General features: G+C 39.4%; 1 protein-coding gene across 10 annotated transcripts in view; it reads left to right on the top strand.

The window, feature by feature from the left end:
- The window catches only part of LOC105225932 (lysosomal thioesterase PPT2 homolog), a 183,209-nt gene that overhangs the window by 153,375 nt on the left and 13,275 nt on the right, over positions 1-16,559 (top strand). For 6 of the 10 annotated variants that reach the window (XR_007421186.1, XR_007421188.1, XR_007421185.1 and 3 more), the window contains exons 2-5: positions 129-270; positions 338-445; positions 484-769; positions 827-1,001. Coding sequence is in view for 2 of the 10 variants with exons in the window: in XM_049446088.1 (XP_049302045.1) it covers positions 13,925-14,845 (921 nt within the window). In the remaining 8 variants the exon portion in view is untranslated. Of the gene's footprint in view, positions 1-128; positions 271-337; positions 446-483; positions 770-826; positions 1,084-10,680; positions 16,555-16,559 lie in introns of those variants that run through there. The other 4 variants (XR_007421189.1, XR_007421192.1, XM_049446089.1 and 1 more) reach the window with 3 other exon arrangements.

The raw sequence follows: 16,559 nt of genomic DNA, 5'->3' as shown, positions 1-16,559 counted from the left end.
CATGGCGATACAGACTTGCCGCTCTGTCCGTATCTCTATGAAAATTTCATTGCTGTATTTAATATCATTTCAAGATAGTTTTTCTCACATTACATTTTTAAAATAATGAATTGTCTTACATATTATAGGCCCATCCTGATACCAAAATTTACAACTTTGATAAATATGATGGATGGTCTAGTTTGGAAAATACTTGGAGGCAAGTTCTAGAGTTTCGTAGTTTTTTGGAGGTAATTGGAAGGAAACATCCCGATGGTATCAACGTAGTAGGCATGATTTCTATATTTTTTCTATATTTAATGTTTGTAATTATATCTTAAATATTTTTTTTATTCAGGGTACTCTCAAGGGGGACTTATAGCTCGGGCTGCTATTCAAACTCTTCCTTTTCATAAAATTAATATTTTCATTTCAATTTCATCACCACAAGCTGGTCAATTTGGAGGTAAAGTTATATAAAAAGTCATTGCCATTACAAAATAGAATTACTTTCAGCGAATTTTTTGCATCTTGTATTTCCGGATTTGGCAGCAAATACTGCGTATGAGCTTTTTTATTCAAAAATTGGGCAGCACATATCGATAGCGAATTATTGGAATGATCCTTTAGAACAAGATTTATACTATAAATTTAGCAAATTTTTGCCAATAATAAATAATGAAATACGAACACAGAATTCTAGCCAGTACAAAAACACTTTACTTCGTTTGAATAAAATGATTTTAATAGGAGGTCCAAATGATGGCGTAATTACCCCTTGGGAATCTAGGTTAGTAAGTCAATCCGGTTGTAAAGAATTGAATAATTTATTGGTGATTTCTTACAGTCATTTTGGATATTTTAACACAACATTGAATGTAATACCTCTACACAAGCGACCAATATACATTGAAGATGCAATTGGTTTGAAATCTCTCGAAAATAATGGCAAATTAGTAATAATTATCAAGCCATTTGTCCATCATCTTACATGGCATACAAATCGACGCGTCATACAAGAAGTAATTATTCCATACCTAGATTAAATATTTTATTTGGTCTTGTGCAATTCAATAAAAAACCTAATTTTGTACATAAAATCTATTTACGAAATGCATGAATATTTATTAGTTAACATATTCTATATAATTTGATCCGGTTCTGGGTAATAGTTTGCGTACGCTGTAGATCATGTTTATTAGTTTCCCGCTCAGTTCGCAATCTGATAAAATTTTCTGAAGTTTTTTAGTCTTTTTAGCCAAAATATCAAGTTAATATTTCTTCTTTACTTCGCTTTCTACAATCCACTTCTACTTTGTGCTTTCAACGCGTTATCCATAACTACTACTACCAAATAGGTTTACCTTAATATATACATAAGTGCATTTAACAAAAATTTTTTATGTTTGAATGTTTTGCAAGTAACCAAGTTCTATTGGAAATGCATCAATGTTTTTAAGTCTCTATCTTTTCTAAAGCTCATTAACTTTCTGACGGATTGATATGATTTCAAAATCAAATAATGGTTAGAATTAGTGAAGTGTTAGTGGATATAAAAGTTAAAAATATTCATTATAAATCGGAAAAACACGCTTTTTAAATAGTTGAATTTTTGAACTTTAAATGCAAATATCTCAAAAACCATAAGTCAGCGGAAACCCATTTTAACCCAGAAATCGGGGGATGCTATTCTAAATCGCATATATACATATATTGGAAAACATGTGAGTTATTTCAATAAAATTGAGGAAAAACGTTTTTCTAACAACTGTGCATCTTTGCTGCTAAATTGGATAAAATTGGGTGAGACCTTGCCTTAGACCCAATATAACCAACCTGATGCACCTGAAGAATATTTCTGGGTTTGATCTTGACAAGAGTATGAAATTTTCCATTACACCAAAATTAGCGCTTCCTTACTTGTTTATGATATATATTGGGTTGTCAAAAAAGTCTTGCTGTATTTTTATTGATTTTTTTTTATTGAAATTGAAATGACTTTTTGATGACTCATGCCCAGCTCTTGACCGATGCTACGGCTGCTACTATGCCGGTCTCTTTCGACCAATTCAGCGATTTTATGGCAATTTTCGAGGACAGGCCTTTAGGAGGGTGGCGCATCTTCAACCACCTCTACACCAGAACGAAAACGTTGAAACCATCGTTGTGCGGTGGAAATGGAAACTGTATCGGGTCCATAAACTTCAAAAATTTTATTGGCGGCTTGAGATGCATTTTTGCCTTTATCGTAGTAGTACTGCAGAGAACGTCTATCATAGAGAAGGTTCACGGCGCGAAGAACGTAAAAATATTTTTGGCTAACTCGGTCGCGATGGTCCAGTTTCACCACTGCCAACTCGGTCGCGATGGTCCAGTTTCACCACTGCCAACTCGGTCGCGATGATCCAGTTTCACCACATACAAATTATGAGCGTGTTTCACCATATTGAGTGGTTTTTAGAGTCTATGAGCACCAACATGTTAATGTAAATAAAAGAGAACCAATGCAGGGCAATATACATACAAGTGTATTTATATGCAGGTGATTTCTGGTAGGCGGAGAAGTTTCTGGATGCTACATACATATGTATGACTTTTTCTAAAGCTAACATATACAAATATGTACATATGTTTTACGGGGGAAATGGCGCCAAAATGAAACATAATAAGGTTATTCTGCTTTTTGATTGGAAAAGTTTTTGTATACTATATGCAAGTAGTTAGATTTTTTTCTACTAAAATTATGCTCAAAACTATATATTGCTCTAACAGACGTATGTTCGCTCTTTTGCTTATATTCTTATATGGATATATGCAAACATGTGTATTCGTATGAATTCTTTTTGTTCATATTAATGAATACATGTGCAATTGAATAAATTTGAATTTAATCACTTTTTCAAAGCAATATTCGTAGTTTATGTGAAAATAAAGCCTATTTTTTTAATTACATTTGTAATTGATATATTCATACTTATGTGTATACTTCATTACATATGTACATATGTATGTATGTACATAACAGACTATCATAATATATTAAACAAATTTAATATATTACAATACATATCGTACATTTTATTATTCAAAACTTATTTTCACATGTACATATATTATCACTTATCAATAATAACATGTGCGCGCTGCTGATATGTACTTATGTACATACATACATACATAAATAAATGCCTATGACATTGGCACACAAATAACGCATACACAACATACATACTTATATGCGTTCACATGTAGATATGTCACCCGCAAAAACTACAAACATTGCTTTACCAAAACAACAATCGTTTGAAATAGCATCAGCAGCGTCACAAGTCAATATGGCAGCCAAATAGTCGCACGCATCTTTCGCATCTCCGTTGTCAAGATCACCCAATGGCCGAAACTGGTGTTTTGTCAAAGAGTCAAGTGCTGAACACATTGAGTGCGACAGACTGTTCTGTCAAATATTAAAATACACACGTTTTTATGGACACAGTTATGTAGTTGTGCAGCTGCCTCAATAACTGTGTCCCTAAGAACGTGTGTATTCTAATATTTGGCAGAACAGTCTGTCGCACTCAATGTGTTCAGCACTTGTGTGATGATAGAAAATCCAAGCTGTGCCGAAAAAAATAAACGAATGGCCGCCTATTGACCGCTTCCCTTGCCGCTGTAACAGCTTCGCCTACAAACTAGCGTGAATATGTATGCATATGTATGAGCTTGCATACATATCGACGCAGATTTTTGCGAGTCACGGAAAAATATTTTAGACAAATATTATAAATCGACAACTCCTATGTTGCCACTTTTCTCACTTCTTTCTGTGAAGAATCATCAGACAGTTGTTCAATTTATGATTTTTAGCTTTTGCCATCGTCGCGAAAAGACGCTTGTTGGCAAAGGCATGCTCGGGGAGATGTTACGGCGTCTGCTTTTATGAATGAAGCGAGGTCGTTTGTGGCATATGCGCCTGCGTTTATGAATGAAATCGTTTTTGTTGTAAAATTTACTACATTTGGGCTTCGTCAATTCGGCTGCCATATTGACTTGTGATGCTTCTGCTTTTTAGGCAATTGTTGTTTTTGTAGAACAATGCTTCAATTTTTTGTGGTGACATATTCACATGTGTACGCATATGTATGTTTGTATGCTTGTGCATTATTTGTTCGGAAGTGTATACAAATATATGTACATATAAGTATATATTAATATATGAACATGCAGATCAATGCGCGCACATGTAATATGTATATTGATAAGTGATAAAATCATGATATGAATTTCTGAACGCGCACATGCGTATACATGCAATCATATGAGCAGATAATAAGATTAATATGATAGACGATGTATTTATACATATATTGTTGTGATAAATTCAATTTCTATTACTAAGAAATAATACAAAAATATTTATTAGTATAGTATATTATGTAAAAATCAAATAAAATTATTAAATATTCAAGTCCAAATTGACTGTAAATAGTACTATGCATTCATATAAAATTATACTCATATCATAATTATGTTTACATGTCAATATTGAATTGCCGACGGCAAAACGCAAAAGCATACATTCATACATACATATGTACATATGTATTTGCATATGTATCACACACAAGCGATCCTCTGGTTGAAAGCTAACATGAAGCATGAAAATATCACAGTGCTGTTGTTGGGAGTATCATAAGGAGCATGCATACATACGTATATTAGACTTAGAAAAAATGTAACTACTTGTATGTATATAGTATACAAAAGCATACAGGAACTTCTCCGCCTACCAGAAATCTTCTTCTTCTTTACTGGCGTAGACACCGCTTACGCGATTATAGCCGAGTCAACAACAGCGCGCCAGTCGTTTCTTCTCTTCGCTACGTGGCGCCAATTGGATATTCCAAGCGAGGCCAGGTCCTTCTCCACTTGGTCCTTCCACCGGAGTGGAGGTCTTCCTCTTCCTCTGCTTCCCGCGGCGGGTACTGCGTCGAATACTTTCAGAGCTGGAGTGTTTTCATCCATCCGGACAACATGACCTAGCCAGCGTAGCCGCTGTCTTTTAATTCGCTGAACTATGTCAATGTCGCCGTATATCTCGTACAGCTCATCGTTCCATCGAATGCGATATTCGCCGTGGCCAACGCGCAAAGGACCATAAATCTTCCGCAGAACTTTTCTCTCGAAAACTCGTAATGTCGACTCATCGGTTGTTGTCATCGTCCAAGCCTCTGCACCAAATAGCAGGACGGGAATAATGAGTTACTTATAGAGTTTCGTCATTGTTCGGCGAGAGAGGACTTTGCTTCTCAATTGCCTACTTAGTCCGAAGTAGCACCTGTTGGCAAGAGTTATCCTGCGTTGGATTTCAAAGCTGACATTGTTGGTGGTGTTTACGCTGGTTCCAAGATAGACGAAATTATCTACAACTTCAAAGTTATGACTGTCAACAGTGACGTGAGTGCCAAGTCGCGAGTGCGACGACTGTTTTTTTGATGACAGGAGATATTTCGTCTTGCCCTCGTTCACTGCCAGACCCATTTGCGTTGCTTCCTTGTTCAGTCTGGAGAAAGCAGAACTAACGGCGCGGGTGTTGAGACCGATGATATCAATATCATCGGCATACGCCAGCAGCTGTACACTCTTATAAAAGATTGTACCTGCTCGATTAAGTTCTGCAGCTCGAACTATTTTCTCCAGCAGCAGATTGAAGAAATCGCACGATAGGGAGTCGCCTTGTCTGAAACCTCGTTTGGTATCGAACGGCTCGGAGAGGTCCTTCCCGATCCTGACGGAGCTTTTGGTCCCGCTCAATGTCAGTTTACACAGCCGTATTAGTTTTGCGGGGATACCAAATTCAGACATTGCGGCATAAAGGCAGCTCCTTTTCGTACTGTCGAAAGCAGCTTTAAAATCGACGAAGAGGTGATGTGTGTCGATTCTCCTTTCACGGGTCTTTTCCAAGATTTGGCGCATGGTGAATATCTGGTCGGTTGTTGATTTACCAGGTCTGAAGCCACACTGATAAGGTCCAATCAGTTTGTTGACAGTGGGCTTTAATCTTTCACACAATACGCTCGATAGAACCTTATACGCGATATTAAGGAGGCTAATCCCACGGTAGTTGGCGCAGATTGTGGGGTCTCCTTTTTTATGGATTGGGCATAGCACACTTAAATTCCAATCGTTGGGCATGCTTTCGTCCGACCATATTTTACAAAGAAGCTGATGCATGCTCCTTATCAGTTCTTCGCCGCCGTGTTTGAATAGCTCGGCTGGCAATCCATCCGCCCCCGCCGCTTTGTTGTTGCGGGTAATTGCTATTCGAACTTCTTCTTGGTCGGGCAATGCAACGTCTTTTCCATCGTCATCGATTGGGGAATCGGGTCCGTCTTCTCCTGGCGTTGTGTGTTCACTGCCATTCAGCAGGCTGGAGAAGTGTTCCCTCCATAATTTAAGTATGCTCTGGGCATCGGTGACTAGATCACCTTGGGGGGTTCTACATGAGTATGCTCCGGTCTTGAAACCTTCTGTAAGCCGCCGCATCTTTTGGTAGAATTTTCGAGCATTACCCCTGTCGGCCAGCTTATCAAGCTCTTCGTACTCACGCATTTCGGCCTCTTTCTTTTTCTGTCTACAAATGCGTCTCGCTTCCCTCTTCAACTCTCGGTATCTATCCCATCCCGCACGTGTTGTGGTCGATCGTAACGTTGCGAGGTAGGCAGCCTGTTTTCTCTCCGCTGCGACACGGCACTCTTCGTCGTACCAGCTGTTCTTTTGCACCTTCCGAAAACCAATGGTTTCGGTTGCAGCTGTACGTAAGGAGTTTGAAATGCCGTCCCACAGTTCCCTTATACCGAGTTGTTGACGAGTGCTCTCAGAGAGCAGGAGTGCAAGCCGAGTAGAAAATCGCTCGGCTGTCTGTTGTGATTGCAGCTTCTCGACGTCGAACCTTCCTTGTGTTTGTTGGCGTGCGTTTTTTGCTGCACAGAGGCGGGTGCGAATCTTAGCTGCAACAAGATAGTGGTCCGAGTCGATGTTAGGACCTCGGAGCGCACGCACATCTAAAACACTGGAGACGTGTCTTCCGTCTATCACAACATGATCGATCTGGTTGGTAGTTTTTCGATCCGGAGACAGCCAGGTAGCTTGATGGATCTTCTTATGCTGGAATCTAGTACTACAGATAACCATATTTCGGGCCCCGGCGAAGTCGATCAGCCTCAACCCATTTGGGGATGTTTCCTCGTGGAGGCTGAATTTACCGACCGTAGTGCCAAAGATACCTTCTTTGCCCACCCTGGCGTTGAAGTCGCCAAGCACGATTTTGACATCGTGGCGGGGGCAGCTCTCATAAGCGAGCTCCAAGCGCTCATAAAAGTCATCTTTGGTCACATCGTCCTTCTCTTCCGTCGGGGCGTGGGCGCAAATCAGCGATATGTTGAAGAACCTCGCTTTGATGCGGATTGTGGCTAGACGTTCATTCACCGGAGTGAATGATAGTACTCGGCGACGGAGTCTCTCTCCCACCACGAATCCAACACCAAACTTGCGCTCCTTTATATGGCCACTGTAGTAAATGCCACAAGGACCTACTCGTCTTTGTCCTTGTCCCGTCCATCGCATTTCTTGGACGGCGGTGATGTCAGCCTTTATTTTCACGAGGACATCAACCAGCTGGGCAGCGGCACCTTCCCAATTAAGGGACCGGACATTCCAGGTGCATGCCCTCAATTCGTAGTCCTTATTTCGTTTTCCATGGTCGTCATCAAAAGGGGGGTCTCTCATCCGAGGCTGGTTGTTGCTATTCGCTGGAGTTGTTTTTTTTTACGTGGCGGGTCCCAAACCCAGCGCACAACCCTATGTAGGGGATATTTCGCCTTCTCACGTTAGCTCGCCTTCAAACGGATGTTCTTAGGCTACCCAGAGGATACTTGGTCAAAGACCGGAAGTCGTGAGCTGCTTGAGTCATATGTAAAAGAATCGTTTCTGGCCACTCCCAAGTGAATGGCGATCAGAGAACTTTCCTCACTTGCGTGAACTTCTACATAAGACTCCATCCTCCTACCAGAAATCACCTGCATATAAATACACTTGTTTGTATATTGCCCTGCATTGGTTCTCTTTTATTTACATTAACATGTTGTTGCTCATAGACTCTAAAAACCACTCAATATGGTGAAACACGCTCATAATTTGTATGTGGTGAAACTGGATCATCGCGACCGAGTTGGCAGTGGTGAAACTGGACCATCGCGACCGAGTTAGCCAAAAATATTTTTACGTTCTTCGCGCCGTGAACCTTCTCTATGATAGACGTTCTCTGAGTACTGTAAAATATGTCGTATTTTCTCTTTGTTTTGCTCCATGTTTGCGACGCTATAACTCACGAACGACTTAACGAAAATAAATCAAACACGTGTTAGCGCGTGAAATGATCTTTCCAAAAAGGTATAACATGACCATTATGCGACGAACTATGCGAAACTAAAAGTACGCGCTTTCAGCGCCAATTACCGAAAATACCGCAAGACTTTTTTGACAACCAATATAAATGATCTGAAGGGAATATAATTATACTTTCAAATTCGTGAATCGGGGGTGATTGTTCACTCAAACTTGTTCTCACTAAAAACATTATCTTTTCAAAATCAGATGAGTTGAGTGGCTCATAGTTTTTTCATGAATACATGCAAAAATTGTTATATCTTGGAGTAGATTTAATGTTTTAGTATTTTTAGTTTTTAAAAAAATGGAAAGTGTGTAATTTAATTTTTGTTTAAAATTCACTTAATTTATTGAACCAACGAGATGTTTTTTTATACTTATGCAACTTGTTGGTGCAGAGTATAATAGTTTTGTTCACCTAACGGTTGTACGAATAACCTAAAACTAAGCGAGATAGATATAGGGTTATGTACATAAGTAATCAAGATTATGAAAAAGGTTGAAATCTGGTTGACTGTCTGTTCACTCGTCCATCCGTGCAAGTGATATCTTGAGTAAAAATTGAGACAAAACAAGTTACGTAGATGGCCGTAATCGGAACCCAAGACGTTTTGGGGGAAGCTCTGTTACCGGCTTATACTATGTTCGGACCGACATTGAAAACATGTTTTCGTGGGAAAAACTGGTGTAAAATCTGTCAAACGAAAACACAGTTTTTGCTGAAAACTACTTGAAAACTTACATTCCACTCATTATAATCGGTGCCTGCTCTAGTTTAATCGATTTTTTTAGGAGACATATTTTGCCGACCCTAAATTGTCACTTGATACACTCAGTCCTTTTTTTACGCGATTATTGGTTCTGCCACTAATCGCGTAAAAAAAAATCGCGTAAAAATTGTTAGTTTTCCAATATTAACTGACGAATTGGTTCCGAATATAAAAAATATCGCGTATAACAAAATATACGCGCAAAAAAATATTCAAAAACAATACAATAAGTTTCAAATTTCATACTTATAATTTATTCATTCATAACAAAATAAAAAACACAAAACAAAAACCATATATAAAAGAGAAGAAAATAGAAAATAGGTACATTTATTGAAAAACACCGTTGAATGCTGTTTAATCACTGTCATTATCCGTAGTGGAAATTATTCTTTGCCGCTTACTTTGATGGCCGGCACTGATATCACTAGAATTTGTATCAGAATCAATAGTAAGAACTATGGATTGATGTTCTGATTGACTTAGCATCTCTGACTGAGTTTGCACCATAAATTCAGTTTATTTTGTTTGAATGCTTCTTTTTGGACCCAATAAGTTCCGATGTAGTTCTTTATATCTTAACATACAGAGACTCAATTCTTTTTGAAAAATTCGTCTACCTCGGTGTCAATATCCAATATCCACACACTATTAGGGTGCGCCGACATATTCAAAAATTATTACGCGTAAAAATATGTAAACAAGCAAAAAACGAAAAAAAGCAATCGCGTTAAAATGAGAAATTCGCGTAAAAAAAGGAATTTGCGCTGCAAAAATAATCGCGTTAAAGTGAAATAGCGTAAAAAGAGATCGCGTAAAAAAAGGACTGAGTGTATTTGTTTACTTTCCATATACAAATACAGCTGTCACTTGATATTGTCATATTAGGGGGATTCTCTAGCTCTTGCAAAACCCTTGCGCGGTGCACCAATTGCAGAATTTTCTTCTTGGTGCAACGGCACAACAAACACGCAAAAATTTATTTGCAATGGCTGTAAAATATGTCAGACCAAAACCCATGTTTATTTTCGTGCCGTCATAGATTCTGCAATGGGTGCTCTCTTGGCCTCGCATATTTCGGTATAGGATTTTTGCATTTTGTGTCATCTTGCAAGAGCAGCAGAATCCCCGTATTGATAGTTGTCAGTGAAAACACACTTTGTCGGTTCGAACGACTAACATTCCACAACATACAAATGTGTTTTCAAAATGTTTTCAATGTCGGTCCGAACATAATATTGTTACAAAAGTAGTATTAAGTTGTATTTGTATTGCTATATGCATCCCTTATTATGAACAATAGCTGTAGGTATATGGAATAGCATTTGTCTTGTTGTAGACATCTGGCGCCGCGGCTGTCTGCTTGTCGAAACAATAGACATCTGGCGCCGCAGCCGTCTGCTTGTCTACCTAAACAATTGCTGAGTCTGGCGCCACGGCTGTCTGCATTTGGAGCCGTATATCATTATGTTCTTGTAATTTCCAGACGCAATATTCTAGAAGGACACGTTCGCATCAGCGAGAAGTGCGTGGCTATATAAGCCGTGGCAGCGCCAACGTAATCAATCAGTGCTAACAGTTTAGTTATAGTGTAGACGAGTTGTAAAATAAAGAGTTGTTGAATTGAATTAAACAGTTTTTGGTTTTATTCGTCAATCCAGAGATACGAACCTAGCAAAGTAAACTAGCAAGCAGTAAAATCGTAACAATTGGTGTCAGAAGTGGGATTGTCAAATAATCCAAATTCAAGATGGTTAAATTCGGAGAATTGAGAATTCAGGAATTAAAAAAGGAACTGGAGGAGCGTAATTTGCCAATAAGCGGGCAAACGGCGGATCTGCAGGCACGATTACGTGAAGCAATGGAAGCGGATGGAATTAATGTGGACGAGTTCGAATTTGATGGGCCAGAAACTTCTACAAAGGTGGAAGAAAAAGTAGAAGAACAACGAACATCATCAAGCGTAGACATGAACATGCTATTAGTGGCTATACAGCAAATAGCTGAAAATACAGAAAATGCAGTGCAAACAGGAAATCGTCTGGCACAGTAAATGACGCAAATGGCTGAAAATACATCACAGTTAGAGTCTCGCCTTACACAACAAATGACTGTAAATAATACACAGTTAGAAAAGCGTTTGGTACAACAGATTACAGAAAATACTACACAAGTATAAAAACAAGTGCAAGAGAAATTTTCAAAATTTGAAGAGGAATTAAGCACGTTAAAAAATGAAGAAGAAAATTTAAAATCAGAATTTCTTCAACTGAGTAATCGTATGCGAGAACTGCAACTGCATGGCCCTGCACCATCAACAAATAATCCAAGATTGAAGGCACCCACATTCGATGGAAGTATTCCATTTCAAACTTCAGTTTGAAAAGACAACTATGGCCAATAACTGGAATGCAGCGGACACAGTGGCGTCCTTGTTTGTATCATTGAAAGGACCTGCGACAGAAATCCTTCAGACTATTCCAGACTGTGAACGGGACAACTATGAGGCATTGATGAGTGCGATAGAAAGACGATATGGTAGTGAGCACCGGAAACAAATATACCAGATCGAACTGCAAAATAGGGGTCAGAAAATGAACGAGTCATTGCAAGAGTTCGCAACTGAAATAGAACGACTGGCTCATTTGGCAAATGCAGATGCACCTGTGGATTACATTGAGAGGGTAAAAATTCAATGTTTCATAAATGGAATTCGTGATGTGGACACCAAACGCGCCACATATGCATTGCCAAAAAGAACGTTTGCTGAAACGGTTTCGCACGCCCTCACACAGGAAACAGCTTCCCTACTAAGTAAACCAGCACACAAAGGACAAAGGGTTGAAATGGAACAACCGGCGCTGATGGAAGAAATATTGAAGACTCTGAAGACAATTGCTGCACCGCGAGTAAATACAACAGGAAGATGTTTCAACTGTGGAAAAACGGGTCACTTTGCCGAAATTGCAATATAAAAGTAAACCCATCAAAACGGAAACAACCAACAGATAACGATGACGGAGCATCCACATCTCACAAGTCGTTAAACTAAAACGGAACAGTTCAAAGGGGCGTGAGCTGGTTCCCACAACTATTTGCCCCGCCATCTCGATATCACAAATAGGTCGCCATGACAACAATCTTACTATCAACGGCATCGTAAATGGACGACTGTCAACGCTTACTTTGGATACTGGTGCCGCACATTCAATTATCCGACCGGATGTGGTAAGAAGAACGGTTGAACCATTAGCCGGTTGCAAGCTTCGAACGGCCACCGGGGAGGAAGCAGCTGTCGCGGAAAAAGTGTTTTGCGAAGTGATGATTGGTACCCTGGAAGTTAATCACACCTTCATCGTAGCAGAAATCACGGATGAAATTATAATGGGAGTAGATTTCATGATTGGGGTTACTTTGGATTTAAACAAGCAAATGCTGTTTTGCCAGAATATGGAGATGCCTATAAACACCGGATATGTGACCAACGTTGAAAGTAAGAGGGTGATTGTTGATGATAATCAGAGTATTCCACCAAAATCTGAGGCGATTGTATGGGCTAAAGTGAATGGAGGAGGTGGGACTGAAGAGTTGTGGATTGTGGAACCAACAAAAATAGATACACCCATATTGGTAGGAAGAACGCTTGTGAAAACTAGAGAAGACGCCACCATTCCAGTCAGAGTAGTGAATGAATTCAACACGCCTATAAGTCCGAAGAAAGGAGCAGTAATTGGACAGTGCCAGCCGGTCACAACAGAAGCCTACTATTGAGCCACAGCAGATAAGTCCTACACTCCTAAATAATTTGCTGAACGAACTGCATGGAAATGAAAAATTAAAAGCAGAAAAATTTGCAAACGAAGGAAACACAGGAAGAACCGGCATTATCAAACATCGCATAAATACCGGAGACGCTAAACCAATCCGACAAGCTCCGCGTAGGGTTCCACTAGCAAAACGTGAGGATGCTAACAAAATTATTGAGGACATGCACAAAAACGGTGTAATCGAACCTTCAATAAGTCCATGGAGCTCACCTATCGTCTTAGTTAAAAAGAAAGATGGTAGCACCCGTTTCTGCGTAGATTATAGGAAGTTGAATGATGTCACAAAGAAAGACAGTTATTCTCTACCAAAAATCGACGATACATTAGACACCTTGCCTGGAGCGAAATGGTTTTCTACACTAGATCTACAAAGTGGATATTGGCAAGTCGAGATTGATGAATGTGACCGTGAAAAGACCGCTTTCAGTATGGGCGACGGGTTATGGGAATTCTCTGTGATGCCATTTGGGTAATGATGGAACATGTGTTAAAAGGACTCAACTGGAAGACATGTTTGGTGTATCTTGATGACATTATCATCATGGGAAAAAGTTTTGATGATCATCTGAAAAATCTAGAGGATCAGCCGGATTACGCTTGAATCCCAAAAAATGTTCATTATAGAAGAAGCAGGTCACATATCTCGGACATAAAGTGTCAACTGAGGGGATTCACACCGAGAAGGGAAAAATAAAAGCAGTTAAAGATTGGCCTCAACCCACCAACATACATGAACTCCGCAGCTTCCTCGGCTTATGCACGTATTACCGCCGTTTTGTACCTAGATTTGCGAACGTGGCTAGAAGTTTACATGATTTAACAAAGAAGAATCGCCCGTTTGTATGGCAGTTGGAACAAGAAAAAGCGTTTGAGCAGCTTAAAGAACTACTTTGTACGGCGCCGATGTTAGCTTATCCAATACCTGGAAAGAAATTCATCCTGGATACAGATGCGAGCGCTTATGGAATTGGAGGTGTCCTGTCTCAGCTCATCGACGGACAAGAAAGAGTAATTGGGTATTACAGCAGAGTGCTCGGGAAACCAGAGAAAAACTACTGTGTGACGCTAAAAGAACTACTAGCCGTGGTGGAATGTGTAAAACATTTCCACAAGTATTTGTATGGACAACGATTCTTGCTGAGGACTGATCATGCAGCATTAAAATGGTTATTACAGTTTAAGAATCCGGAAGGCCAAATTGCACGATGGATCGAAAGACTACAGAATTACGACTTCGAAACGGAACATCGAAAGGGGATTCACCACAAAAATGCGGATGCCTTATCACGTCGCCCTTGTCCACTGGAATGTAAACATTGCTCCAAATCAGAAGGAAAAGAAGGTATAATCGACGTGCGATTACTGAATATAGAACCTGAAGAAGTACAACGTGGGATACCATTTGAACGAGTCACGATGGATGTTGCAGGTCCGTTCCCAACCAGTACGGCCGGAAACAAATATCTACGGGTTGTCATGGACTATTTCAGTAAATGGCCAGAAGTATACGCCTTACCAAACCAAGAAGCGAAGACAGTAGCCGAAGCGTTTGTAGAAAAGTGGATAACAAGGTTCGGAGTGCCCGTCGAATTACACTCAGATCAAGGCAGGAATTTCGAATCTTCCATTTTCCAAGAAGTCTGTACATTATTGGGCATCCACAAGACACGGACAACAGCGTTACACCGCCGTATAGCATTATGTTCTTGTAATTTCCAGACGCAATATTCTAGAAGGACACGTCTGCATCAGCGAGAAGTGCGCCAACGTAATCAATCAGTGCTAAAAGTAAACTGTTATAGTGTAGACGAGTTGTTGAATTGAACTAAACAGTTTTTGGTTTTATTCGTCAATCCAGAGATACGAACATAGCAAAGTTAACTAGCAAGCAGTAAAATCGTAACAATATTATATTTCAATATTTCTTCATGGAAAAATTACCTTACAAGATGCGTTCCAAAGTAAACATAAACAGAACAAATGGTTTTTTCGGCAAAATCAATTTATTTTATTCAAAATAGTCTCCTTCTGCTTCAATATACAAGTTAACATAAGCTGCCCTTTGTCAACAATAAGGTCCGCGCGTGGCCTGAGTCAGCGAATCCACATTCTCACGCTAGCAGCTAGCAGTTAACATAAGCAGCACTTTGTCAACAACAAAGTCCGCGCGTGGCCTGAGTCAACGAATTCACATTCCCACGCTGACGGGTAAGGCACAGCGGTAGCGGCAAACTGCCAACGCAAGGGTCGGCGTCGTATCCGCTGCAATAACTCTACAACTACTACTAACAACGAATTGCGGGACACAACAACTAAGACAAGGTGCAGGGACTTATTTAAGACATTAGCTTTAGAATGTAAGTTTCAGTTTGTAACAGAGAACTCATCAGACAGCATGATCTGATTAATAAAGTGATAATAATAAAGAAACATGACGGTTATTCGTAATTGGCGCCCAACTATATGGGAATAAAAAAAATTAAAGTTCCATAAAAAATAGTAAAAACTATTCGGGAACAAAAATTAAAGTTCGTTAAAAAATAGTAAAAACTATTCGGAAATAAAAAGCTCGATAAAAAATAGTAAAAAAAACTATTCGGGAATAATTGTACGGACCCATCAAGGAAGAGACGTCTCAAAAAAAGGATTCACGGACCAAAGGGGATCGAAAATTTAAACCAAAAAATAAAAAAATAGAATTAAGATTCAAAAATATGTAAGTAGAGTGCAAAAAATATAGTATGTTGAATTGCTCTAATAAAAAAAGTAGCTAAGAAAAAAACTTGTGTTAAATATAACTGTAAATCTTTGCACGAGTTTTTGAGAAATAAATTTTGCGCAGTCCAACTTATTGGTATCGGTTTTACTTCAAGCTCATGAGTGATCAGGACCTGGACAAAATATTTGAGAGCCTTAACGGAATAGAAGTTAGTAAAAGACAGTGCAACAATAGGGATAATATAGAAAATTGGTGGACAGAATATAGAGTGGTAGACAAAAGACAAGAAATGGCGCTGGAACCAGACCAATTAAGGGCATTAGTGGAAAGTGCAGTTTGTAGTGCTCGGGGATTGTACTCGGGATTAGATGTGAGGAGCCACTCGATATTGTAAAGTCCTTACCGGACTTCGACGGTAAGCAGGAGAATTATGTATCGTGACGGCAGGCGGCACACACCGCCTACAAAGTTTTTGAAGGCTATGAAGGTAGCAGCAAACATTATCAGGCTGTTGCCATCATTAGAAATAAAGTTAAAGGCCCGGCCGACATGGTTCTGGCCTCATTTAATACCGTTCTAAATGCTAATGCCATAATTAATCGACTCGATTTTAGTTATTCCGACAAACGACCAATTTACTTGATCGAACAGGAGATGTCAACTCTCCGCCAAGGAAGTTTGTCACTACTACAATATTACGACGAGGTAGAGAAAAAGTTAACCCTTTTAACTAACAAAACGATAATGACTTTCGAAAAATCAATTGCTGCATCACTAAACGAAAAATACAGAATGGATGCATTAAGCGTATTTATTTCA

Source organism: Bactrocera dorsalis, chromosome 1, assembly GCF_023373825.1.
Source record: "Bactrocera dorsalis isolate Fly_Bdor chromosome 1, ASM2337382v1, whole genome shotgun sequence".
NCBI lineage: Eukaryota > Metazoa > Arthropoda > Insecta > Diptera > Tephritidae > Bactrocera > Bactrocera dorsalis.
This window is presented reverse-complemented; position numbering and strand designations above follow the sequence as displayed.